Here is a 27,725-nt window from a genome sequence, read left to right on the forward strand (position 1 = left end):
GCCAAATGCAGCTCCTTCCGACTTATAGTGTTCAAGTTGAGGTGTACCTGAGCAAGACTTATAGCTGAAACCCTAATGATCCTCTAGTGCTGTTCTAGTGCTGTTCTAGTCAGTTCCCACTAATGTTACCTAATGAACTCATCAAACAAAATCATCTTCACATATTCTCACAAGCACAACATGGACTTACCCTGGGGATCTCTTTTAAGCAGTCCTTAGCTCTGTTCCCTACTGGTATCAGTTTCCCTGCCTGGTGGGGAGACAAGTGAAACTATTTCTCCACAAACAAAATAGTACAAATTGTAACTACACAGAGGTTGGGTTCATCTTACCCTAGGTATGTTTGGAAATGTATCCCTGTATTTCCAGGTGGAGGTTGTATTGCCGTCTATCAAAGTCATCTTGAACGCACACCAGCCAGAAATAGACTTCCAAGAACCTTTGATAAATGACTCTGAATTTTATTTGGCTATGCTGGAAATAAGCTTACATTACCTGTTGCAGTTTCTTGCAGTGGGGTGTTTATCAGTAGCCATAGCAACCAGAAGCCAGGAGTGAGTCATATGTTTGGGGGACCGGGGTGTGTCCACCTGGGTAAAATTACCTAAAGAGATTAAACTTGGTCAAATTAACATTGTATAACATATAAGCTGCAATGGATCATTTCATTTGTATGACCTGTTGGTCATACTTGGTTTCAGGAAACCTATATTCATGATCCACAATAATGTATGCCTCAAATTTATTTGAAACCATACTTTTATCCTATTGAATAGTCTATACAGTAGGATAACATAATAAAGTAGTCAGTAAGTAGACTGTGTAAACACTTTTACCGGTAAGTTAGGTAAAGGCACGTTAATTGGGGATAACACAATACTAATGTGTGATTGGTCCACTCTATTCGCACCTCTACGTAGCCATGTCAGTTCCAGTTTTCCGAGCTGTCATCTAGACAAAATACCAAGGACAGTTACGTGACGTCACAATGTGTTTTTTTTTCTTCTCGCAGTTGAATACGTAATTTTTCTAAAAAGTTATGGTTGTTCTGACCATGGTTCTGACAAACCTCGCGTCACGTCACCACTCACCAGGCTTTCCACCACGGACAAACAAAATGTGTCAATCATGTCCATCCATCCATTCATCTTCAACCGCTTGTTATGGAAGGTTTTCCATTACTTCCATACAAAAACAATAACCCTACCTTTCCTTTCTTCTATTCCTGTGGAAATGGACTGTATTTTTTTTAAGTTGTTCTACAATGAACTTTGGGTTGAGTTATGACCATAGGTTATGACCCTACATATTTTCCTTCGTTCTTCATTTCCGCTAAATGACGCTTCAGTTGTGACATCACTGACACATCCTTGGTGTCTTCCTGGGAGTCTGTCATCATCATCCTTCGTAGAATGCAAAAGGGGAAGTTGGAAGAAGTGGGAGAGAGGCATCGCAATACCTTATGAAATCCAACGCCGGCGAGCCCGATAGTCTTCAAACTGTGAACAAACACTGACGTGCCGCTGACATTCTGTCGGTAAATCACTCAAGTTCACTCGTTTTCCTCCCTTGAGTTGGTGAGTAGCTAACATTAGCCAGCTAGCTAATGGCTAGGAGGGCTCCTCCCGATGCTAAACAACGTTAGCTAGGCCGAATCTGTTTTTTAAAGCTTCTGGCTAGCAACAGTACAACGGTCACACTGTCAGCGTTGTGTGACACGGCCCGTTTGCGGCCAGTGTTTTGCTACATTCGTGTCGTTTTTTATAAATCCAAGTGTTTTGTGTTTGTGCTTGTAAACGTCAGCGACGCACAGTGACTAGCCCCTACTTAGCATTGAGCAATTAGTTGGCTAACCAGAGGTATAGCCTATGTTTTTGGCTAAGCTAGCGTTATGAGTTAGCTGTACACACCCAAAGCTGCATCATCTGTGTTGTAACGATCTGAAGGGAGTAGTAGGGCATTGGTTCTCAAAGTGGGGTCCGGGGACCCCCAGGGGTCCTTGAGGGGGTCCCCAGCTAAATGATAGTTTGGAACCAAATGTACCTTTATGGGTATCTAACTCAGAGAGTGTGCAAATGGAACCAAATATCAAATGGACCCCATTTGTTTCCATTCTCTCCGAGTTAAATTAACATTAATTTTCCAATACAAATTGGGGTCCCAGAGATAGAAATGCAATTAAATGGGGGTCCGTAGCCTAAAATGCTTGTTAAACTGGAGGTCCCTGAAATTAAAATGTTTGAGAATCACTGCTAGAGCTGTAAAAATCTTCTCTTATGGGGGTCCCTGGAATATCTTTTCTAATGGGGGTCCACAGGCTAACAAGTGTCACTTTGGGGACTTGGGTCCTTGACATTAAAAAGTTTGAGAACCACTTGTGTAAGACATGCTTTATGTGATGTTTACAACCAACCCGACTGGGATTGCGTATATTGGAAGGTTTTGGTGATGTTTGCTACTTTGCTCATTTCAGCCAGTCAACAACATAACAGTGGTTATTTGTGGTCATCTGTGTCACATAACACGATTTAAGCCAACAGCATAGTAACTGTTTTTGCCACTCTGTTAACTTCACTTGCTGGTGTGATTGGCAGATATCAACCACTATTATGTATGGCCTGGGAACAGTTTGTAACATGTACACCCCTTTTTATGTATTTAGTCTACACGCTCAAAACTTTAGTTTAAAACCTAACTTTCTTGTAGTTAGAACTAATAGCCACACTTGTTTTACATGTTGACAGTTGACACACTCGAGCACTGCTGCATTATTGTAAATGCTCTTGTTCAAAGCCTGTATTACTTTAGTTATTATCACCAGAGTCAGTTTTATTTTTCACATCAGTTTACAAGTTTAAAGTTGTGGGTGAAATTATGTTTTCCGTGCACACTCCCATCATTTAGTAGAAGAGAGAGAGGGTAGAGTGAGAGCAAAGGGAAAGAGCTAGAAAACAAGTAAAATGGAACAAAAACACACATGTATACAGAATACAGATTGCATAATGTGAAAGAAAGTACATTGTAAGTACAATTATTGTATTAAGAATATTGGCATCATTTGCAGCTGTGTATAGCTGTAGCATGTCTCCTCAATCTGACCTTATAACAACTCATTGTGTATGGCTTATTTTCTGTTAACTCATTCTTAATCCATTTGTTTTTCTTTTGCAACCTACAATAAGATATTTATTAAATGTCATGAATACAGTCTACTTTGAATGGCTCTATATAGCTGGTTAATTTTCAATATTGTGCCGTATTATTAATTGCTGCCTTCCACTTGTCTTTCTTGTCAGTTATTTAGAGTGACTCCTCACAGTACATCTGCATCCAGAGGACTAGACCTGAGTGCATGACATGGCAAGTAGAGGAGGAGCAACGCGACCCAATGGGCCAAATGCAGGCAACAAGATCTGCCAGTTCAAACTTGTGCTCTTAGGAGAGTCTGCTGTTGGAAAGTCCAGTCTTGTACTTCGCTTTGTCAAGGGCCAGTTTCACGAATTCCAGGAGAGCACAATCGGAGGTATGTACTGAAGTAGCAAGGTAGCTGCTGTCTGTGGCCTCTCTGTTAATGAGCCTGCTAAAAGGTTAATGTTATCTTGTTTTATTTTATGGGGGTGAACATTTGAGTCAAGTAGAAAAGATTTAGCTTGTAATTCAAGGGGCAAGAGCAAGCAGAGAAGGAAGATGTGGAAGTGTTTTTTTCCCACTACCCTGCAGCTAGCTAGTATACTGTAAGCAAGTCAGCCTCTGTCCGCAATGTTCAAGTGAAGAGATCTGCTCAGATTATGTGCTTATCAAAGAGCTGACTATTCAGGTTGTGATAACAAATTGTGAGCCTGAATGTATATGAGCGATGCGATAGGTAATATTAATTTGAGTGTGGCAGTGGGATGAGGATTGTTGTATGCTGCAGCTATGGGGATGGCACTCCAATATAGCAGTTTAAATCTGTTATTGATAGGTTTTTGTTCTTTATAAAACCATGACACAAGGACAGAGAAACGGATTTGATAATTTGACCCTCTTAAAGCAAGCAAGCTGAACCAGGCTTATGACCGATTGGCTTCTGCCGTATGAACTCCTAACATTAACATTGACAAATCAATCAGACATAGCTGATGACACCGAGCAACACGAGAAGGGTTTGCATAAATATTTTCCATGGCACAAAGCACCAGAAGTGTAATGCAAATACAAGCGTTCAACAAGTAAGAGTATCAGCAATAGATGTGACTGATGTAACATAGCCTGTATGAGCAGCGATCAGGTTGTTGCAAAAGACATCACCAAAATAAGTATTCTCGTCATTGGTTCAGCAGAATGTCGGGCTTGATGAAATCTTTCTTTGGCAGAACTGTACGCTATTGTAAAGATCAGTTCAGAAGAAAACCTCACAATGAGAAAAAAAATCTCACCTGCATGGTATCAAACACGACACATGTGCATATCTCCTTGTATGGGCCGTTCTGTCCGTGACATCAGCTGTGGTGATGTCGGTCTCTGCGTACTTTCTTGACAATAGTCTCGTGCTCATACGGACATCTCATGCTCATCAGGACCTACCTACACACAAACAAAGCCAAATGTAGGAGCGGTTGGCACCACTCGAAAATCTTTTAGAAGATCGCAAAGAATAATTGCAGTGGTGACCCATCAGAGAGTGTCTAACATCAGCTGATGTCATCGTCCCTATTATGGAATGTCCCCCCGTCGCATGCACATGTGTATATTGGACTTAATTGTCGCATGCATATACATGTGTACAGTATATGGGACTTATTTGTGGACTAACAGACACAATGGACCTAAAGTATGAAATGAAGTGAGAACACCAACTTCAGAATAGTAGGTTGATTAAGTTTGGTAAGCTTTAGGTTGGGTGTTTAAGATATGTTTTCAGAGACATTGAATTCATTAACAATCTTGAATAAGCCAATATACCGGTACGGTATCTCAAGAACGTAAAAAATATATTACTATCATTCTTTTTTTTTAGGAATTAAATCTATTAAATCTAAGGCCACGTTTACACGGAAACGATCCATAGAGAAAAAAATGTTTTAATCAGATGTGCCTACCGTTTAGACAGCGATTGCACTTTTGTCGAGATTTGTTTATCACACACAAGACTGATCGTTTCCGTGTACATAGCCTAAGAGTGACAAAGGACCGGTTACATGTCTCCATTCCAACATGTCTCCTTTCTGACATGTCTCCACTCCGACACTAACCCTATCCCTAACCCTAACCTTAACCTCTATGGAAGTGTTGCCACTCCGACAATAAGAAGTCAATGTCGGAATGGAGACACCCCCCCAAAGGACCCACATGTCAAAAAGGCTGATATGGTCCCATTTATACCTGGTGCTACCTATACGTTGTTATACCTTTGAAGCCACGATTCACCTCTGTGTATCATTAGTATTTGCTATATAGCAGCATAATTTAGTTAATATTTTTTGAATTTTTTAAAATGTGTTTTTAGAATCAGCTTTAGATCTAAATGGGTCAACTATACTAGAGTTAGGGCCGTTATGCCTCCCCGCTATAGGGCGCTCTGCTCTGTCAGAGTACCCGTTGGACCTGTCTGTGTCCCTTTTTGTCCATCTACCTGTGTCCCTTTTATGGCCATATATGGAGATATCTGTCAGTCCTTGGCGACACATTGAAGTTAAACAACACACTCCATATATCCAGTAGCCGCATTATATAGTTATTATGGCTGGGTCCAAGTGATGTCAGAGGTCTGCCCGCAGGCTGGCCCTCCCATTAGCCAATTTTAAAATAGGATGGCCACACTCTAGCCTGACACTCAGCCTGAATTGACATTTCGTTTCACTTCATTATTCAGTCTGAAGTCAGTTCCGCCCACAGCCTTTGCAGGGATGGGCGTTGCCAAAATGAGGCACTGTTCAGCGATTGGTTCACCGACCAACACATGACATAGTGTTGTTATGTGTGCCTGGCTGTCTAGTGGCTAACCTGTTGCTTGCTAGTGCTACTTGCTAACCAAAGAAACAGTCAGAATAGAAGCACTACGAACTAGTAATCAAACACAACATAACATGCCTGCTACTGGTGTTTCATAGCGAGATCGATACGATCATTTTACCGCAATTTACCGCATTTTACCGCGACACGATGTGCGGTACGGTACGGCGGCGGCGCTGGTGTACTTGGAAACACACATGAGTTCTGGGAAACCCCCACCCACGCTGATCACAAGACGCTGATTCACGACGCTGATTCGCCCGTTTGGATTTTCAACCGAGGCAGGCCTCCTCATTGAGAGCGATTCTAGACCTGAATCGCCGAAACAAAAAAATTAAAGGGGTGTGGCTAGCGATTCAGGGTCTGGAACTAGGCTAGCTACACTCTACTGTGCCAATGACATTTTGCTCATCTCCTTTTCAGTTATGGATTGTCAAATAAGTTGCATAATAATCCATCCCTTTTTGTGTCCATTTGGGATCTGGCTTTTTAACTCCAATTTAACAAATGCTGCTTCATGTTCTTCATAATTAAGCTTCTGATTTCAGGCTCTCCTGAATCTAAAACTTTCACTAACTATAAGTCTGTTTGTAACTGGTTTCATTACTTTTTTTCTCCTCCAGCTGCCTTTCTGACTCAAACAGTATGTTTGGATGACACAACAGTCAAGTTTGAGATCTGGGACACAGCTGGTCAGGAGCGATACCACAGTCTGGCTCCCATGTACTACAGAGGTGCTCAGGCAGCCATTGTGGTCTACGACATCACTAACGAGGTGAATCTGCAGTTGTTTATTTATTTCTTCATCTTTTAATCAGTAGTGCTTTCACTGAACATAACGCCTAATTCATATTCCATCCTGTGAAGTTGTGTGAATGTGTCCCGTGATAAAGAAATAGCAGCTCTACAAGCTCACAATGTGATGCAATGCAACAAGTTGTGATGATGTATGTATCAGGGTTAACTGGAACAAATGATTTGCAAAGGATGAGCAGATACACAAAATGAAATGTCAACATCCCTCTCCTCTATGAACAGTCCTCAGCCACAATACAAACAAAATGTCTTGTAGACCCAGGCTTTGGTTCAGTCAAACAGATTACGATTATGAGGATATGATTGTGTCTGGTCCATTTTGTGTGTATAAAGGGAAAAAAATATTCTGAACATTATCTTTTCTTTCTTTTGAGATTGATAATAATTCAATCTGTTTTAGGCCAGGCGTACCCGAAGGACTATTGAACAAATCCAAAAATAACCACATACTGCATTCATATTCCAACTGCAAAACATCATGTGAACTTTGGAAATGATGGTCCCTGTTGGTCCAAATATTATATCATCATGCTGGGAACTTCAATGTGCAGATATATTTTCCATTTATCTCAGACTTCTTTAATGTTTTAGTAACTCTCCACTTGCATTTTAAACGTTAATGACAACCATTTTGCATAATTGTACAATGCACTATTACCAAATATGCTTTGTTTACCTTTTAACTCATCTAGTGCCATTCGCGAGATGTCTCGCGAAATGTACTCGAGTATATGTAGTGCCATTCACGGGATATCTCGGGAAAAGTAATAGATTACTGTAACGGCGAGTACATTACCGAGAAGAATGGCCGCCGGTCCGGAGACGAAATCCGTCGCTGATTTCGCATCATCACGGCTCCACGAGCACAAAATAGTCCCATCCATAACATTGAGGTGGACGGGGGATCTCATCTTTAATGTCCATTATCTCAAAACTACACTTTAGAAGCTAGGATGGAGGCAGATGCTCGCTTATGTTACACAGTTATAAAAGCTCCGTTCCGCCATTACACAACTCCACGTGGACACGGATCGGTTCCGGCGCACGATCCGATGACGTCAGACCGGAAGTGATTTCGTGGTGGACTTCTGGCCTTCAAAATAAGATAACGGCGGTGATGCCAGCCTGAAGGTGGCATCGTGGACTTTATAATCCGTTAATTTCAGGGGCACTAAATGAGTTAACAGTGACTGCCATACAACTAAGCCATCAGTTAATGCATAAGGGTGTTTAGCAGACACTATTATCCAGAGCGACATAAGATGTGTAAGATCAGAGTAGATTGCATAAAACCTAGTAGGGTAAATACAAAAAGAAGTGCTACAACGTAACTAGGATAACAGGTTAACATCAAACCTAGCAACTGTCTAAACGACATGCTTTTTATTCTAATCTGTAAATAAGTACAACTATCAAAATAAAGTGAGTCTGCTCAACTAACCAGTATGAAAATTTAAAAAAAGCGTAATAAGATTATGCAGAATGAACTAATCAGGTTGAGTCTTTAACTTTTTTTAAACTCCCAAAGCATTGACTGATTGATTGATAGATGGATTTTTTTTGTGTCATGCACCCACATGGACTTACAGGACACAACCTATAAATCACTGCACCACTAACTGTTTTTCAAACTCTATTTCACACATGCAGAACATTGTCTTTTTCCCAAGCCGTACTCACAAAATCTGCCAAAAAGAAAATACCTTTTACTAAAACACAATTCAAGTCTTTCATAATCATTTAACCAAAGAATATATATATATATTATCGTTGTTAGTGTCTTTGAAGATCTTACTCCTCATGCAGACAACATTTTTTCTTGTGAAAGCTACATAAAGTTACACTAATGTTGTCACTTGTCATACAGACGATGTCTTTCATCCTAATATAATTTCCTTTTTACAAGTGGCATATTTCATCAGCATCATCTTCTCAGTTGTATAACAATATATCCTGGATGGTGTTACACGACAGGTCCTCATCAATCCTCCACATGTTGTATTACTCAATCATTTCTCCCTCCTCTATCCCTTTTCTGTTTGCCAGGAGTCATTTGTGCGAGCAAAGAACTGGGTTAAAGAGCTTCAGAGACAAGCCAGTCCAAATATTGTAATAGCACTGGCTGGGAACAAGGCCGACCTCGCAAACAAAAGAGCGTTGGACTTTCAGGTTTGTGCCCTTGAATGCTTATTAATAAATCATGAGATATGATTGTGAATGTAAGAAAACTTTAATCTCTATTGAAATAAATCCTAAAACCCCAGTCAAAAAACATCCAACTTTCATTCTTCATATTGACCATTTCTGTCAATATGAAGGTTATAATTGAAAGGCCGGCAGCAACCATGCACATTTAAAATATCTTTGCATTTCTGAATTAAGATGTTTAGATGGATTTAGTGGTCTGATGGTATTTGTGTCACCTTTAACAGGATGCACAGTCATACGCAGATGATAACAGCTTGCTTTTTATGGAAACGTCAGCAAAGACATCTATGAACGTCAATGAGATATTCATGGCTATTGGTAAGTGTTCTTGCGTCATTGGTGAAAAAAGGATTGATGTTTGAAATTGTTTTGACATGTTCCTCAAAAAAACGATATAATTTTATTGGCAGCAATCGCCTGAAGGTTAGAAAAGCAGGCTTGTTATTCGAGCAGCAAGTCTTCAAAAAGCTTTGAAAACCTGAATGAGTAATCCACCCACACCAATACAACTTAAAGTACATATTGTATCCCACTCTGAGATATATAGACAGCGATTGGAGACACTTGCTACAGCTTGTGGCAAATCACAAATCTTTGTCATGAAAATGTAACTTGGTTTTTATTAGTTTTTATTAGCTCTCCAGTTTGCGTGCAACACCAGAAAGAATATTCTCCCTGCCTACCTTTCACAAACAAGGAAATGAAACGTCAGTGATTTGACAGATTGCACATAATGAGGCATATGTCTGCAGTGTTGATACAGCTCTCTCTTAAATTAGTTTCTTGTGTTATTTCACACGTGCTGAATTGTTTCTTCAGCAAAGAAGCTACCCAAGAACGAGCCTCAAGCTGCTGGCGCCAACAGCGGACGGAACCGGGGCGTGGACCTGACGGAGACGGCCCAGCCCGCCAGCCGCACCTGCTGCAGTAACTAACCCCAACCCTCCTTCACAACACAACCCTCTCCCTCTCCTCCACCTCTCCCCCTGCCAACCCAATAACACCTGGATATATGGGGCTCCTCCTGATCCTTGACATCAGTCCTGACCTTCCACCTCACTCCCCTGGAATAGCTAAAGACTCTGTATAGCTGCGTTTCTAATACTTTTCGTTGATTTTTTTTTTTCTTCTTTTTTTTTTTTTACTTTTGTTTTTAAACGAGAAAAAAAAAGTTATATCAGTATATTGGATGCATGTATCACTACAAGGCCTAAAAACTCACATTTTTATCTTTATTCATTTGGAAGACTAACCCCTTATGAAAGAGATGAGCGAGAAAGTGACAGGCAAGTGTGCGACTGTGGAAGTTGGTCTGTGTGTTTGAGTGCGTTTGTGTGTTTGTCTGTCTGTGAGTGTGGGTGTGTGTTTTCAAGGGTGATTTGCTGGTGAGAAGGCCTAGCTTCACTTATCAGTTCACAGTGTCATGTGGACTGGTTGTATCCTGTTGCCTCTGATACATTTTGTTTGTGGGATGAGTTTTCCATCTAATCGAAAGAAACCAAATTATTCCCATTGTGAGATGCTCTTATTGTTGGCAGAACAAGAATTCCACCTTCCTTGCATCAGATGCATGGAGGGCCTCCTCAGCTAGGGTTCCTATGCCGTTTGTAGAAGTATGGAAATGATCATTTCTACTCTAGAAATGTAGAGGAAAAGGCACAGAAATTCTGTACAAGTATGACAAAAATGAGTTTGTTTGAGGGATTATTGCCCAGTCATATTGCCAAGACTTTGTCACATTGTCAGCATATGCCATGTTGACCATTGAGCAAAAGAAAAATCTTCAAATAAATTCAAGAAATCTAGCTCTGTAAAAATAATGGAAGTTTAAAAACGGAAACTGTATAGGAGCCCTGTTGAGCTACAGAGCAGTTTGGCAGGAACACCAAGCGCCATTATGCCACAGGCACAACGGGAAGCTGGTTTAACAAGTTTTCACTTGTTATTGGACTACTGCTTCTTGACTGCATCATCACGGCTATGATTGGCTTCATAGCCACAGAAGTCCCATGTTAGTTTACAGCACTGTTAAAACTGGGTAGTGAATTGATTTACGATGATCAAAAGAAAACTTAAGACTGTTGGAACATTAAAACACCCTGCTTTGTGAATTGTCTTGCAAAGACTTAAATATATGGGTAGTCCAATGTTAATTATTCTCTTAGCTAACCCACACTGTTACTGTTGAGGTCAGAAATCAGCTTGCGCCAGATTTATGTTTTCTTTCAGCGATTTTGTTTTGAGTGGAATTCCAACAATACACTGAGAAAATCTGACTATTATCCATTGTCACAAGTCTGAAAAGTATACTCTAATGTTGTTATAGGGTGCAATGTTGCAATGTTGTCTTCTTCCTCTTCTACTACAGCTTGCAGAGCATAAGCTCACCAGGAAAAGTATCTAGAGATTCCGAACAATTGTACAGTTCGATATAGGTCTCCTTTTTTTTTCTTTTGTTATTTTTTTCTATTCATTCTGGAACTTGTCACAAACTGGTCAAATGTTAATCAGTGGTGGTCTTTTTAGATATATGTAGTATTATTAACAGAATCTTCCCTGGTGTCTTGTTACTTTTTCTCAAAGATGGTCCATTCGTGTTCGAGAGGACCTTTTATTGCATTGCACAATTGTTGATTCATGTTTTAATTAATGACTGCCCTTGAATTTTATATGATGGACTGTGTTGAACTTGCTAACCTTCAGCTATGAGCAGGTAGCAGAATTAACTTAACTGGCAGTCTCTTACAGTTCAATGAATTTTAATGATGTAAAACAGCATTACTAGTGATGATGGGCTGATCAGTTTGAGTGTCTGGATACAAGTTAATAAATCCAATAAATTAGGTCTGTTGTATGTTCTTTTTCTTGCTCTAAACCAGTGGTTTTCATATCGAGGCCTATTATTTATTTGGCATTGGAGCCACGGACCACCATTTGATTTATTTTATTTGAATATTTTATTGTTGGATAAAGATTGTGTCCATACTGTGTTGATGTTGGTACCATAGGAGAGAAAACAGGCAAACGTTGATCAAAATAATTCTTCTACATTTTCGAATTGTGTAGACCAAATTAACTAAGTAATGCAGACGTTAAACAATTTAACACTTGAGAGCGTTAAATGAAACCAACTGGACCCTTACATTTTACACTCTGACAAGAGATGATGACCACTGATGGTCCCCGGACCACTGGTTGAAAACCACTGCTCTAATCAATACATGAAATGACACAGGAAAATACAAACGGGTGACAGGTTTCCATTTGGATAAGAAAACATCGTCAGGGCCCTGTGTATAGTCAGTGAAACCCTCGAGCTCATAATTATGACTGAACTGTTTTCCTTGGACTGTGAAAGTACCGCTATGTCCACAAGCTCTCAAAGACAGCTGCAGTGTTGTCATGGTCCATGTGGAGATTTCTGTGAGGAATATTGTTCTAGATTCCGCCGTCTTGCTTCAACAGTCGTTGATTCCCAGTTGAACATTTCACTTAATTTCCACACTTCTCCCCTGACAGTGTCTTCGATTTTGCTGTGCACCCGCCTTGATCCTTGGCTGCTCGATTGGCACATTCTGTGTCAACAGTAGTCCATCTACAGTCTGTTGATGAATCCAATCTACCCTTTAATTAGCCTGTGTGTCAGACGCTCTGTGTTAACTTGTTAGTGACCTCTTGGTCCTATCAATGACTTGGTTTGTTTTGCCAACCACCCTGCTATTCAGCTGGTATGCATTCTGGAACCAATAACCCCGCGTCACCAGACTTTCCACCTCAATTGCTGGAAGGAAGTAATCACAGGGGAGCTGGATGTACTGTGTGTACAGGCCAGCATATTATGTCACCTGTCAGGTGTAGGTATTTGATTATGAGCAAGGCTACCGATATTGCCTCTATAGCAGTGGTTTCCATCCTTTTTGGACTGGGGCCTTGGACCAAACCTTGACAGCGTTGGCGACTCACATATGTAAATCTGACCACTTAACACGGCAGCCGATAGGTTGGGTGGGCTGTGTGCATGTTCAGAGCATGTTTATTTTAATGATCAATCAATCGATAGTGTTCTGGCTTGGATCAATGGAACTAACAGTATAGTTATACAGTTATATTTATCTGTATCATAGGGCACGTTCTCACCCAAAGTCCGCTTAAAAGGTCCGGATCAGAGACCAAATGTTTACATTGTTGCATTTTGAATTTGGTCCGGTTAGCGTTCACACGGGACTTTTGTTAAAAGAACCAAATATGTAAACAACTGACACGTGGTCATACAGGCGGCTGTTGATCTATTGACAGAATAGGCTATTCCTATGGAAAATTACTTCACTGCCAATTCCAATTAATTTTGTGTTATTAATCACAGCCGCTTCCTATATATCTTTTTTTAAAGAAGCGAAACTCACGCATTTCAGGCAGTAATTAGCGATGGATGGGTGGAGGTCCGATGAATCTCTCTCTCTCTCTCTCTCTCTCTCTCTCTCTCTCTCTCTCTCTCTCTCTCTCTCTCTCTCTCTCTCTCTCTCTCTCAAAACATAGCCTGTATAAAGCCTTCTCCTTGATTCATTTAACAATAAATAGCGCAAGAATGCGTGAACATAATAAGCATCACCGTTTCCACATCAAATCTCTCTCTGTCTGTCTCTTTCTTTCTTTACAAGCAAGTGAAGCAACGGGTCCATAATGATATTTCCTATCCTTATCAGGTTGGAAATGTGAAGCTAAATGAATAAATAACCTAAATAAAAACAATAAAATAATGTATAATCCCAAATGTTGAATCTATATGCGTGTGAGCCATAACTTTATATGCGGTGGCGCATGCTTAAAAAGAACATATTAATGTAACGGGATGCTAATTGCAGATCTGTTCTTTTAAACCACATGATTAATTTAGCCATGAAACATAACAGCCGTGCATCGGACACTCGGACAGTGTTGTAAGCTTTTAAATCCGTTATTTTTGTGCACCGCACCCGATGACATGGACATACTGCCGTCCCAGCAACAACGTGAAGAGTTTGACTCGTGCACGCCTGTCCTCAGGGAACAGCGAGAGAGCGAAAAGAGAGCGAAAATCCTAATGCCTCGAAAGAAAAGCCAAGTTTGACTTTATTCTGTTTTGTGGTCGTTTGGATGGAGGTTGTGCGCGCAGCGCGCCCGCCGCGCCACCTCCTCCTCCTGTGTTGTACACAAGATGGTGATCTTAGTTTTATTTGTGACTGTATTTGTGTCAAAACAAACAATGATCACCGTGTTCGGAGAGCGACCACTGGAGTCACCGCACACGATGGGTCACCAGTTTCCATGTAAGACACCGCAGTGACGGCTCACAGGGAGAGGAGACGATACAATTATTAACGTGTAGCCTACTGCAGGTCATGAAGACATATCAGCGGTCGGGTCATATCAATAATGATTCCCGTAAGAAATTCATGCTTTTAGAACTAATTATTAATCCAGCTTCACAACTGCAATTAACAAAGATTGATGAGTGTAGTCTCTTGTAGCCGAAGTTACAATTGCTTCACGAGTAGTCGTTTATTATTTTTTCCATATTGTTTTTCAATGAACAACACACAATGCAGAATGTAGTAGGCTGATCAGACATAAGTTTGGTCCTCTATAAAGTCCGGCTCCGTTCACACCAGCAGAGGACCGGACCATGGTCCGTTTGGAAGGGGACCGAGTCCTGCCTTTTCAAGAGGACCATGGTCCGGACCAAACAAAGGGACCATGGTCCCTTTGCACGTTCACACCAGCGGACCAAAGGAGAAAGAGGACCATGGTCCCTTTTAAGCGGACCAAATAACCCTGGTGTGAACGCCCCCATAATGAAAGCCCATTTTTATAAAGAAAAAAACCATGACATTTTATGTTTGTTATATTATCATTAAAATCGTACTGTTTTTCCAATTATTTGGGGGGCCACTTGCAATATCATCACAGCCCACCAGTCGGGGAATCGCCACTGCTCTAGTCACAAATCCCTGTTGCATGAGTCAGCATGTAGCTACTAGCTAGACTTTTGCTTTTTTTCAAAGATATTAATTAATTCCTGGAAGAGGGATCTACAGAAATCAAGACAATGGATTTGATCATGAATGAATAAGCAGAGTATCAAACAAATGAACATGACAGCCTCAATTATTATTGTAGATGTACTGCTATGTTATTGAGGTCCATTTCTGTTTGCTTGTTGTGAAAGCACTTTGAATGGATTTAGCTGCAAGCCTTCCCACGGAAATGTTTCCTTCATTTCCCTAGCAACAAAAAGCACTTTTGTATAGCCACGTTTTGACCTTTAAATGGGGAATACACCTCAAACTGTCTTTTGAAAGGTCAGTCTTTATTAATGAACATTTATTACTGCCCCCCTTAGCCATAAATTATAGACACTGTATACTACCCTGTATAATGTACTGTATATATCACATACCCAGCCTTTATTTGACCCAGGTAAAAGGAGCACTAAAATGACAAACTTGGTCATAAACTTGTGCTGACTGCATGGTCAGCTGCCATATCAGCCCCAGGGGTGGTTATGTCAGTGTAACTGTTACCAATGCAACTGAAACAAACTGGTGCTGCAAATGACTTCTGGTAAGGACACCACTCTGTAAAATGGTAAATATTGCATTTATATAGCGCGCCTTTCTCTAAAACGCTTTACAATGTGCATTAGTATTACATTCACCCACTCACCGACAGCAGATCACCATGTAAGGCACCAACCTGCTCATCGGGAGCAGTTATGGGTTCAGTGTCTTGCTCAAGGACACTTCGACACCAACTCAGGGTATCGAATCAGGAACCTGCAGTTCATCCAGGAGTAAAGGAACCAACTTTTTTTTTTCTTTTTTCTTTTATAATTTTTATCCCATGATTTTTGTAACCCATTTTTTCACCCGCCAATTGCCTAAACTGTAATGGCAGCAGCTGAGCAGCACATTCTGTGTTTTCAAACAACTCCCTCCCTAGTCCCAACACTTTTGGGAAATCCCAATGGGACTCATATCAAGTATGATGCAGATTTTGTCAGAATGTTCTATAAATTAAACAGAACTTGGAAGAACCGGGTCCAGCAAGGAGAAGCCACTGTAGCAGGCTACAAATGTATTAATTAGTAATTAATAGCGTGTATGAATTGACCTCTTATGAGCAAGTGTTACCCAATATTTTGATTATAGTGATGAGGACTAAACGTTTAACCATAGGCTGTGGATTCATGTTATGATTAGGCTATATGGTTCAGTAAGCTAGAAATTCAACCTTACTTGAATGTTGATTTATTTAAACAAGAAGCACTGTTCTGTAGTTTACAATTTCGATCAATAATACATTATTTTACATATTTTTGTCATTCCTGTGTATATTTGAAATCACATGAATGACCATGCATCAACAGCAGTTAACCAAGAGGAATTCATCAAATTTGAATGTGCTGATCTTGTATCTGGATATCCCATTATCAAACCTATTCATATAGGCCTACCTACCTTCCAATCTCAGTGAATTGTATCCTATTGAATCTCATTTAATTACTCCATAAAATAGGCTTTTTTACACATTATACTTTATTATACAGCATTTTACTTGCCTGAAACTGGTTTACCTGTAAGTTACCCGTTTATCCATAGGGAGGCAGTAGCACACTACTGGATACCATGGAATATAATTATTTAACAGACCCAGACTGAAAACCCCGCCATCACAATTGTAGACCTAATGCACATTGCGGATATAGGTCTATATGATATTGGACTTTCTGATGTTTAGACTATGACAATGCTTGTATCAGTTCTGACTCTGAGCCCAAACCTCTCCTTATGAGTTCATACCCATTTTCTCTTGAATCTTTTTTTTTTCAAACTGGGTATTTTCTTTTATCATATAGGCCTATATATGTTTGCTGTATGCAGTGTATGGTATGTCTATTTGCATCAAATTGGAAGGCCATCAGCTTTATACTGTATATGTAGTCTAATTACATAGGGTAGACCAGGGGTCTTCAACGTGTTCAGGCCAAGGACCCCTTAGTTGAGAGAGAGAGAGAGAGAGAGAGAGAGAGAGAGATGAAGCAGGGACCCCCACAACCTCTTCATAGATTCCATATAGTTTCATTGTTTGGCAGCACAATCATCAGTGTATTCAGGTCAATTGGTGTTTTCAGATATTTAACCACTTGAACCGTCAATACTTAATAAACTTGACCTTTCTGTGTACTTCTTAGTCTGCTCTTTTTCCCCTCTACACCAAAGCTCTTTGACGAAAATAGCGCGAGGCGTTGTGAGCTTGTAGATCTGCTATTTTGGCTAAAGTTCTCCGAATATGGACGCTAGGGCTCAAATGGTTAATATAGAAAAAGAAAAAAAAGCTTCTATCACACAAAGATTTGGAGGACCCCCTGTAGTAACTCTGAGGACCCCCTAAGGGTCCCGGACCCCCTGTTGAAGACCCTTGGGGTAGACCACACACACAAAACATGCCACCTTTATTGTCAATGCAGATCAATATCACTGGAGAGTTTAAATGGGCCATTGTCCCTCAGTCTTCCTTCCTGCTTGTGTTTAATATGAGAGAGTAAAACACAAGGTGAGACCTCCTGAAAGTCATTGCTGATGCCTGTTGTGATCTCCATAGCCAGTGGCACGTGTCACCTGTCTCGCCTGTCAACAGCAACCCTGGGATGTCGCTGCCATGACAGTCTCATTACGGTGATAACTCTACCGGCTGAATATATTATGGTTATTTTCCTCACGGTGCTATGATGGTTGTAGCATTCCAGTGAAGTCTGAGGGACAAGTGTAGCGACTCCATGCTATATTTGAAACGCTGTGGGTATTAGCTGTAGACTAGCCTCGGAAACCCAGGCTTTAGCTGTAGACTAGACATGAGATAAAGTTACTGTCAATATTTAAAAAGGAACATTAACAGTATGATTGGTTCAATATTGTCAAATTATTCAATTAGATTATCCTTAACATCTGCTAAATGCATCTGCTGCTGTTTGTGCATGCATCAGTCTGTCTCACTAGGTCGATCAGAATCATATTTCTTGTGCAAGCTGTTAGTATGCCAAAGAACTAAATAATCAAATGTTTTCAATGGCAACTATGTCATTTAAAAACAAAATTATAATCATGGAGCAAACGTCCCTATGGGATAAGAGGCCCACTACTTCCAAACCAATCAGGTTGCCGGAAATAGTCAAATGCAGACGTTTAACAGTCTTAGCCATTGTTAGAATATGCATTTTTATAAGCCCCAAAACTCCCAAATTATGAGCCCTGCACATTCAACTCAGTCTGTCTGACTTTAGACCCTTTTACAGTGTACTGTAGACTCTACACTGTAGTGTTCCAACAACTGGCCAAGCAAAGAAAATTGGAAAGAGGTAGGCAATGAATGTGTATGAGAGACAGGGAGTCTACTGTCTTCCCTCTCTCACATACACATTCATTGTCTACCTCTTCCATCTTTATCTCTGCATGGCCAGTCTACTGACTGAGAAGGTACTGTACAACTGGAAATCACATGCCGTGCTACATCTTCATGGCTGTTCAGAGATAGAACTGCATCACCTTTAGATCACTATTACATGTGACTCCTAGCAGATTTGTGCTATACTGAGCTTTTCTTTTTTAACCATTTGTCCTCTTCAAGAAATGTCCGAAAGTTGTTTCAGAAAATAAACACAAAAAATGTACACACAACATTTGTTTCCATTCAAACAGCATCCGTTGAAACCACTGAACATTCCAACTAAGGACATCTGTGCGCATCTTTTTAACAAGGTGTATAAATTCACTGAAATGATGTTGATATAAGCTTTAACCACTAGCATACGGCCTACAAGATGAAATTGCATGCTAAGTTTAAAAGTTTTTCACAGGGCTGAGAGAAGGTTATATGAGGACACTGTGACCCTCTTGCCAACAGCACCTACAGCCTAATGGCTGTTGCTCTTTATTTCATTACATCCAGCTCACACTTTCTCCATATGCTTCAGATTAAAGCAATTAAAACCTTCAACCGCCACTCGAATTTGATTCACAGAGGTAAAAATGGAGAAAGTAAAGGCATTTGCACCATCATGTAGGGGCTGATATATTGTTCAGTCACTGATATGGAACGATTGCCTTTTACAAGTTCCCTGTCCTTATAATTTATTGCAGCCTTCAGATGTGTTCACACTTGAGTGCTCCGAGCCGCCTGGTCAGACACGCTCTTCCATGTGTTTATAGCTCTGGCTTATTCACCAGGGTCAAAGTGTCCGTCACACTTGAGTGACATCTGCTTGAGCCAATAATTAATGGCTCCATAATTGATGTGGTCGTCATATGGGTCGAGGAGATCACGGGACGATTAGGTCAATTGATAACACATGCAAATGAGGGTCATCTCAACAACCTCTGCTGAAAGATACTAACACTGTCTAAAAGCGTCCTCGGAAACAGACTCAATGTTATAATCAGCATTACATGTTCTGTGGGGTACTTCATATGTTAAGTGAACTGTGATGCTACTTCCAAAGTGGTATTACAAACTGTTCACTAATGTGATCAGAGGCTGTTAAAGTGTTGCAACGTACGCTATCCATTTCTTGAAATAGTTAACTTAGCTGCTTTAAATTTTGAACTGGATAAATTAGAGTACACACTAGTAACTAGATTACACATTAGATTTAACACACCTGAAGTGAGTTTGAAAACATGACCAACAACAAAAAATCTCTGGTAAAAATACAACAATGTGCGAATACAGCAGCAAGATTTGTGAACTGTTGCGATAAAAGAAGGCTAGCGAATGGAATGCAACCACCCTAAGGGCTGATTCATACTCTAATTTTAGAGCTGAATTTATTTCGATTCGGTTCGGGGAGTCACAAAATCTCGGTGGCACCGAACAGTCGAATTAATGACAGTACGCACCTCCCCAAACCCCCAATATGAATGACGTCATATTGTGGTTTGAGACGAACCGATATAAATTTGGCTCTAAAAGTGTAGTATGAATCGGCCTACAAATTATTGAGTGACCAGACCATAACAGATATGTTGGACTAGAACATATGATTGAATCCTGTTCCACTGTTATTCTGCTGCTAACCTTGACAACTAATTTATCCAAGTGGGTCTGTGTCACTCTGAAAACAAATTTCAGCCTTAAGCTCTAAAATTACAGCCTTCTGGCTGGGTTGGTAAGAGTTTGAATAAATCACAGTTGTTTTGAACAGAATTGCTGAGCTACAGTAAATAATGACCTACCCAGTGCAAATATGCCTAGTACCCACAGTAGCAAAACTCTCCTAACTTGAACCTGGAAGCACTCTGCTAATACATGAAAGGCAGTAAAAACTGTAAAACCGTGGAGCGTTTAATGCAGGTGTCCTTTTAAAAAAATACACACAAAACTATGTTTCAAAAGACACTTGGCCCCGGGGCAGGGTTGAGGTGAGTGTGTTACCTTGTTGTAAACTGCACGTTTGAGTGGAGTAAAGATGTCAAATCCTTATGGACTTGGAATGTTAATTGAGACATTTATCATAAAGCCGAATCAAAGCCTGTACATGGACATGCAAGCTTGTTGCCTGGATTTGCCCTCTGCTGTCCCAAGGGAATTCTTGCCTGGGTTTATGTTCACTCTGTTAAAACATCCTGCCTGCGTGAATTAACCTTTAGGGCTGTTTTTTTTTCTTCTTCACTCCAACTGGCCTTAAGACAGGAAGGGAAAAACAGCTGAAAATAACTAAGCAATGAACTTTTGACCAGTTTCGACGACAGAAAACCCACTGACTGTTATTAAACGGTAATGAACAACAGGGAGGAGAGCAGTTAATAGGCTACATGCTGCTCAACACACTAGTCATTTTGGGGGGTTTTCGAAAATGCCTGGCTCATTCAGGATCACAACACAGAAAGGAGGTCCGCACAGTAACAGTTTAAGTAAACAAATCATCTATTAAAATGTAACTAAATGTACAGTATGTAAGCCAACTATGAGGTATAAAGTCAGTAGTGAAGGATGGGTTATGGGTACAGTGGGACTGTAGGTGCCAACCTAAACTATGTGAGAACCAAGACTGAGCTAAACACAATCAATATCCAAACAACAAAACCAGTGTGAGGAGGGGTCCCACAGGGACTGCTAAAACATTGTGTTTCACCCCCTGTTGAAAACCATCGGCCTAAACTACAGGACACCTAGATGATTTTATGATCTTTGTGATCATAGATTTTTATGAAGATGCACTACTGCAGCACAGTTACCAGAGGAGAAACCTTGTTATTGTGCGTTTGAGTTTCTGCAAACCATGTAAACGTTTCTGAACCGAGACAGGCCTTGCGATTGGTCAGTATGTATTTGCAACTGTGGGTTGCAGTTTAGTATCAGAAACGTCACATGATATAGTGATATGATATAGTACTTTATTGTCAGTTCACACTGAAATTTGTCTTGCGACACAGCAGCCATGTATGCGACACATAACATATATACAAACATTTTAACACATGTAACAAAAACAAGACAGGTTTACATACATAAGGATAATATAGACAAGAGCAGTGTCCACGGTCAAGCCTACATCTTGACCGTATCTGTCTGTCTATCTATCTCTGTAATGCTTGTCTTTTATTGTTGATTGACTGTCATGATATGACATCACGCTCTGTGATGTCAGGGGAACCACAACTAACAGAATCCCTTTTATGCCCAATGCCCATATATGGAAATCGCTGATGTCATCAATATTAAGCCCATATCTGTGAATGCCAATATATATACATGTCAGTCTAACCAGTGTGGCTGGTTCAACAGACAGGGATCTCCATATATGGGCATAAAAGGGATTCTGTTAGTGTGGTTCCCCTAAGGACTTCATATAGGAATGCCCATATATGGAGGCCACATCGGCCACATACAATCCCTTTTATGCCCATATATGGATGGAGATCCCTGTCTGTAGAACCAGCCACACTGGTTAGACTGCCATGTATAGTCTTAGGGGTCTTACTAGTAATAGTATAGTTGGAAGTTTGAGAAAAGAAATAAACCATCCATGCTTTTTCAACATTGCAACATTTGCCACTTGTTCATATTGGTCAAGGTGCACTTCTGCTGTCACAATATTCTCATATTACGTGCATGAGCATGTGCACATGCGTCAAAGGTGCCCTCTCCCACTTAAAATAGCACTGCATCGACCTGTCAAGGGGAGAGAAAGAGATAGCCATCGGCCAGCTTATAAAGGCTCCGAGAAGGTAGTCTCATGTGGTTAGAAATGTCCTACGCCATCAATTCCAGTAATGGAGGATCTGAATCACAGGTCAGCATGTCCGGAGTTAGCCAGAGAAATACTTACTGTAGGTAAGCCTCTGATTGGCTGGGCTGGTTGGTGCGTGGTTGGTCTAAGGAAAGAGAGCTTGTAGATCGGCTATCTTCGGCAAATAGGTTTGGTGTAGAGGTAAAAAAGGGGTAAAAAAGTACAGAGTGAAAGGTGAAGTTTAGTAAATAACGACGTTTTAAGTGCTTAAAAGTTAAGAAAAAAAAAAAAAAAAAAAAACATCAACACGAATCTAACATACTGATGACAGTGCTGTCAAACAAACACGTTTATGAAATCGATGGAAATCTGCATCATTCATAGAATATGTAGAGGGGTCCCTGCTTCATGTCTCTCTCAGCTAAGGGGTCCTTGCCCTGAAAACAGAGGTCTGTGACTGGTCACATAGTGGTCACTGGTTCATAATGTCTATTCAAGCATTTCTTTGTCTTGGGGCTGTCCATAACCACTTTTTAAGTCATTCCCTTGACATGAATGTAGATATTGTGGTGCTGCTGGGTGTAGAGGTGTGGGTAATGATGGCCATGACAAAGACTCTTCAGTTTAAAAAGAGAAAAAAGAAACGCTGCAGGGATCAGCCAGTGGCTCTATAGATAGGTGCTCTTTGAGTCTTTGGTGATACAGGTAGGAAGTTCTAGGAACATATGAACAAAAAATAGGTTTTTAAAAAGGTGCTGCTTGACTAAGGTGTGGGCTGCAGACTTACAAAGAAAGGATTCCAAGGCAATCTGTCTTTAATGAAAAAATATAAGGATTTATTTGAGCAAAGCAATAAATATGACAAACACATATCGACCTAATAGGTCTTCATCAGGGTCTGTCTGAATGGAATGTCATTTTGTCTTTGTTAAGCCCTTTTCCACTACCAAGTTTGGTTTTGTTTCCATAGCGCACAGCCTGGTTTCAGACAAGGTTCTGCTCTTGATGTATTAACTTGAGTCAGGGACGTGCTGGCCATTGGGAAAAGCGGGACAACTCCCGAACGGCCGGTTCATTCCCGGCCGGTCCAGGCTGGCCATTAGGAAAAAAATCAAAATAAAATGTCGGCCTTCTTTCCATTTTGGGGGCTGGGCGGCCAACAAAGTCATTCAATCAAGTCAATCATCATTGTCGGGCAGAAACCTCGTATCTCCAAGATCGAATTTGTAAATTTTTTCGCAAAGCAAAGCCCTGCTTCATCATACAAGGCCGTCGCACAAAAGTAGTGAAAACAGCAGATCTGCAAGCGCACAACGCCTCGCACCGCGAGGCGTTGTGTGCTTGTAGATCGGCTGTTTTCACTAGTTTAAATCATTTTTAAAATGATAAATGGAAGGAAAAAAAAGTTTTGTACATACAAGGTTTCCACCCGACAATGACGAAATATAACTCATGTAATTGGCCCACTGGCTTGTCACTTGTCATGATCTGAAATGGCAAAGTAGCAGCAGTGCTATAGATCTCTCTATAGCGCGCAATGAGGGCCTCTCCAACTCTTTTACCCGGGCTGAATCAGGGGCCCAGCATGTCCCTGACTTGAGTTCTGGGAACCTATGGGTGGGGCAAGCAGCGCTGCTGCTTTTTTTTGGTACCTTCCCGGTTAGGACTGATTATATGGAAACGTAAGCAGAACTTCACAGGTTCTTGGTTCTGGAAAGTTCTGGTTCTGGTTCTGGTCCGGCCCTGTAGTGGAAAAGGGTCTGCAGCCCACACATTAGGGAGTTAAAGGAGTAGTTCACTCCCAAAAATACTTTTCTTCTATTGATTACTCATGCCATGGAGATTTGAGTTCAATAAAAAAAAAAAAATCAAACCTCGGTTCGAAGTGGAGCTGTGTGTGTGTGTGTGTGTGTGTGTGTGTGTGTGTGTGTGTGTGTGTGTGTGTGTGAGCAGCGCGCCCGCGAAAAAATAATAGGCCTAATATTTTTTATAATTTTTTAATACATTTTATAATGGAAATATGTATATATATATATATATATATATATACAGTATATAAAATATATATATATATATATATATATATATACAGTATATACGACAACAACAGGCAACATATTTTTGCTATGTTTGAAAAATAATAGGCCTAATATTTTTTATAATTTTTTAATCCATTTTATAATGGAAATATCTATATATAAATACAAGTATATATATAAATGAATAAATAAAAAACTACAACAACAGGCAACGTATTTTTGCTATGTTTGATTTGTTCTTTTCTTATTTAAATAAAAAAATGAAAACTTCCCCATGGGGGGCTGGAACACCTGCAGCACCCCTAGTTCCCACGCACTGGCAGAGTCCTGCACAGTGGCCACTGTGCCAAATTCACTTTCACTTTCAGCGTGTGGATGCTCGGAAGCAAAGAAAGTCACCACAGTTTGATTTGATCATTCCTTAGTCAATTATGAATGGATTTCAAAAATTAAAACGTCTCCATATTGCTTGGGAATTCTACTTCGCAGAGAAACCGTGGCCTTTGCGCTAATCGCGGGATTTCGCATCGCGATTTCGGTTTGAAAACGATTAAGTGTGTGTGTGTGTGTGTGTGTGTGTGTGTGTGTGTGTGTGTGTGCATGCGTGCGTGTGCGTGCGTGTGTCGCGCATGCGCAGATCCTGTTCAAACTCAACGGGACAGTTCTCACTTGTGAGACTGGACACACATTCCTGCCCATAGCGGAGCTCTGTTCCACACAGCTCCAAAAAAATTGTTGCATTCCTAAGACAAAAATTTGATTGCAAGAAATTTACCCCCATTGATTCCGGATGGGGACCCAAATCCATTCGGGTCCCCATCCGGAATCAATGGGGTAAATTTACTATAATCACATTTCTGTGTTATGAATGCAACAAATACAAAAAAAGATTATTGAACTCAAGTCTCCATGGCGTGAGTAATCAATAGAAGAAAAGCACTTCTTTGAAAACCCTTTTTTTGTTCAAAGACTCTTCAGTTTCGCAGACTTTACTGATGTAACTGCACTCAGGTCAGTACATACAGACTCCACAACACACAATATGCAATGTTGACTGATCGCTTGATCATAACAGATCATTAAGGCACTCTAGTGCAAGCATCCTGTCCATGCAGTGAGCTCAAGTACAGTTTACAGTTTAGGCATTTAGCAGACGGCCAGACGCTTTTAATCCAAAGCGACTTACAATAAGCAGATACAACATCACAATAATAAACAAGATAATAGGTCAGTACATTAACAGCAATATAACAATGTAAATGGATATCTATCTAGAGAGTACCTAATAACAACTATAACCTACAGTAGGAAGTGTCCCTCTCTCTTTACAAACTTCCCACATTGGCATCCCAAGTATTGGCATCAAAATGTACTTAAAGTACCAAAAGTAGAAAGTACTCATTATGCAGAATGTCCCATTTCACAGGTTTTCCCATGTATAAAATGTATACAAATCTTCTGAAAATAGCAGATCGACAAGCTCACAATGGGTCGCATCGCAACGCATTGTGAGCTTGTAGAACAGTTACTTTACACCACTGGGCCTTAGGGCCATCACAACACTTATGCGTTCTGTTTGAGAAATTGAGATATATACCAGATGACATGTTGCATTCAAACAAAGGTGTAACTGAAATGTTTTCTTTTGGTTCTAAATTCATTCAAAGACATTCTGATCTCCAGCAGTGAGCTATTACTTGGATCAAACGTGCCACTGTAATTAATCTGTTGTTATGTTGATTTTAGCTTTATTCATATTTGAGTTGGTTTAGTTTGTTAAATTGGTCCCTCATATTAATTGGCATAAAATAAAATAAACTAAGCTGATACATATTATATTTTCCTAACTAAAGGAGAAGAGGGCTCAAGATTGATAACCTCAAAAGTATTAAATAGTGACATTTACTTTCATAGCAATCTTATATATTAGAATTGAATTTATCAACTGTTCATTGTGCTATTGTCTGAAACACAGCCACCACTCCATTAAAGAGGCGGTGCCATAGTTTTGTACTTTTTCTGTTTTTCATGTGTCTAGGAGGTTGACATGCAGTACTACATTAGACCCCCTGGTGTGGTTGTTATGAGCAATTATGTATTCTCTTTCTATTTGTTTTTTTAGCTGGAGGATGCCACCTGCTGGGTCAAAAGTGCCGGTCCAAAAACACAGATACTTATTACATCACAGAATCAACCCCTCCCCTAATTACCATTCACCCAACATTGTGGGGTGTGGCTAACTTCAGCTGTGTCACCACCCACCATGACAACCACGCATACCAATGAACTGGTGGGTGTGGCCACATAAAAACATCATTTTAACTCTTTCTGAAAACATCTTCCTCCTAGTATAATCATAATAGTAGATAATCATGGGGTAAAAATCATGGCACCCCATCTTTAAAAGCTACGCTTTGCTGGATTTCAGCTCCTGACCCAACAATCAATGCTAGTCATCAACTAGCTAATAGCTGGGAACAGCCTCATATGCCTGGGCTGAAGCCAGGTGTATACTCAGCTCTAACCTATCTACATTCTAAAGCTTTCTTTTTCTGACATTCAGCAGCTTCAGGGTGTGTTATCCGTTTTCCCCTCTGACAGAACTGGAGTCAGTCGATGACATTCTGCCGATAGCTCTGTGGAAAACAGCAGACAGAGGAACTCCGCATCCCACTTACAGATGTTTGTCATTATTGTTCGAGGGGAGGGGAATGGGGGGATGGGGGTGGGGGGTGGGAACAAGATGGCGCCCACGCCAGGGATCCCCCTCACTGAGCTGCTACCTGCATGCAGGGGCGTCACAAGGCAGGGGGGGAAAAGTGGGACTGAGTTACTAGGGCCCAAGGAGGTGGAGGGGGCCTTAATTATTTTATACTTTTAGCTATTGAAAAATAGCAGATATACAAGCTCACAGAGCGGCACCGAGTGCCGCGCTGGGAGTTTGTAGATCTGCTATTTTTGAAAAGTGAAAATGTGTGCAAATCTTTGAATATACTGTATGTCTTTTTTTAAGCGAATACCGGTATTTGTAACCCACATTTTGCTTCGGGGGGGGGGGGGGGGGGGGGGGGGGGGGGGGGGGGGATGTCCCTGGAACGAAATATTTTGAGATGGGGGTCCGTGGCCAAATGCATATCATTTTGGGGGTCCTTCACATGAAAGAAGTTTGAGCACCACTGACATAGAAACATAGTTTTTTCAAAAAAACCTTAGAAGGATTTGAAATACGGTATTCAAAGACTTGCGCAAATGTTTTTTCAAAAATAGCTGATCTACAAGCTCGCAGCGCAGCACTCTGTGCCACGCTGTGAGCTTGTATATCTGCTATTTTTCAATAGTTAAAGCACACAATAATGCATAATGATGCGTTCCCAGTCCAAATGGGTTAAACCCCCTACTCGCTA

The 27,725-nt window shown here is 40.6% G+C and overlaps 2 protein-coding genes across 2 annotated transcripts in view; one reads left to right on the forward strand and one right to left on the reverse strand.

Annotated features, from left to right (window-relative positions):
- efhb (EF-hand domain family, member B) overlaps positions 1-1,402 on the reverse strand; it is a gene marked incomplete at both ends in the record, with an annotated part of 9,415 nt that extends 8,013 nt beyond the window's left edge. The window contains 2 exons of the mRNA XM_080741761.1: positions 191-250; positions 1,361-1,402. Coding sequence (XP_080597887.1) covers positions 191-250; positions 1,361-1,402 — 102 coding nt within the window. The remainder of the gene's footprint in view (positions 1-190; positions 251-1,360) is intronic.
- Positions 1,403-1,409: 7 nt separating this feature from the next.
- rab5ab (RAB5A, member RAS oncogene family, b) lies at positions 1,410-12,514 on the forward strand. The gene is made up of 6 exons (XM_080754464.1): positions 1,410-1,577; positions 3,297-3,523; positions 6,618-6,769; positions 8,857-8,979; positions 9,243-9,336; positions 9,838-12,514. Exons 2-6 carry the CDS (start codon positions 3,358-3,360, stop codon positions 9,951-9,953), a joined length of 651 nt encoding a protein of 216 aa, XP_080610590.1. The 5' UTR covers positions 1,410-1,577; positions 3,297-3,357; the 3' UTR covers positions 9,954-12,514.
- Positions 12,515-27,725: the final 15,211 nt, after the last annotated feature.

This window comes from Nannobrachium achirus, assembly GCF_963921795.1.
Source record: "Nannobrachium achirus genome assembly, chromosome: 2".
In the NCBI taxonomy this organism is placed as follows: domain Eukaryota; kingdom Metazoa; phylum Chordata; class Actinopteri; order Myctophiformes; family Myctophidae; genus Nannobrachium; species Nannobrachium achirus.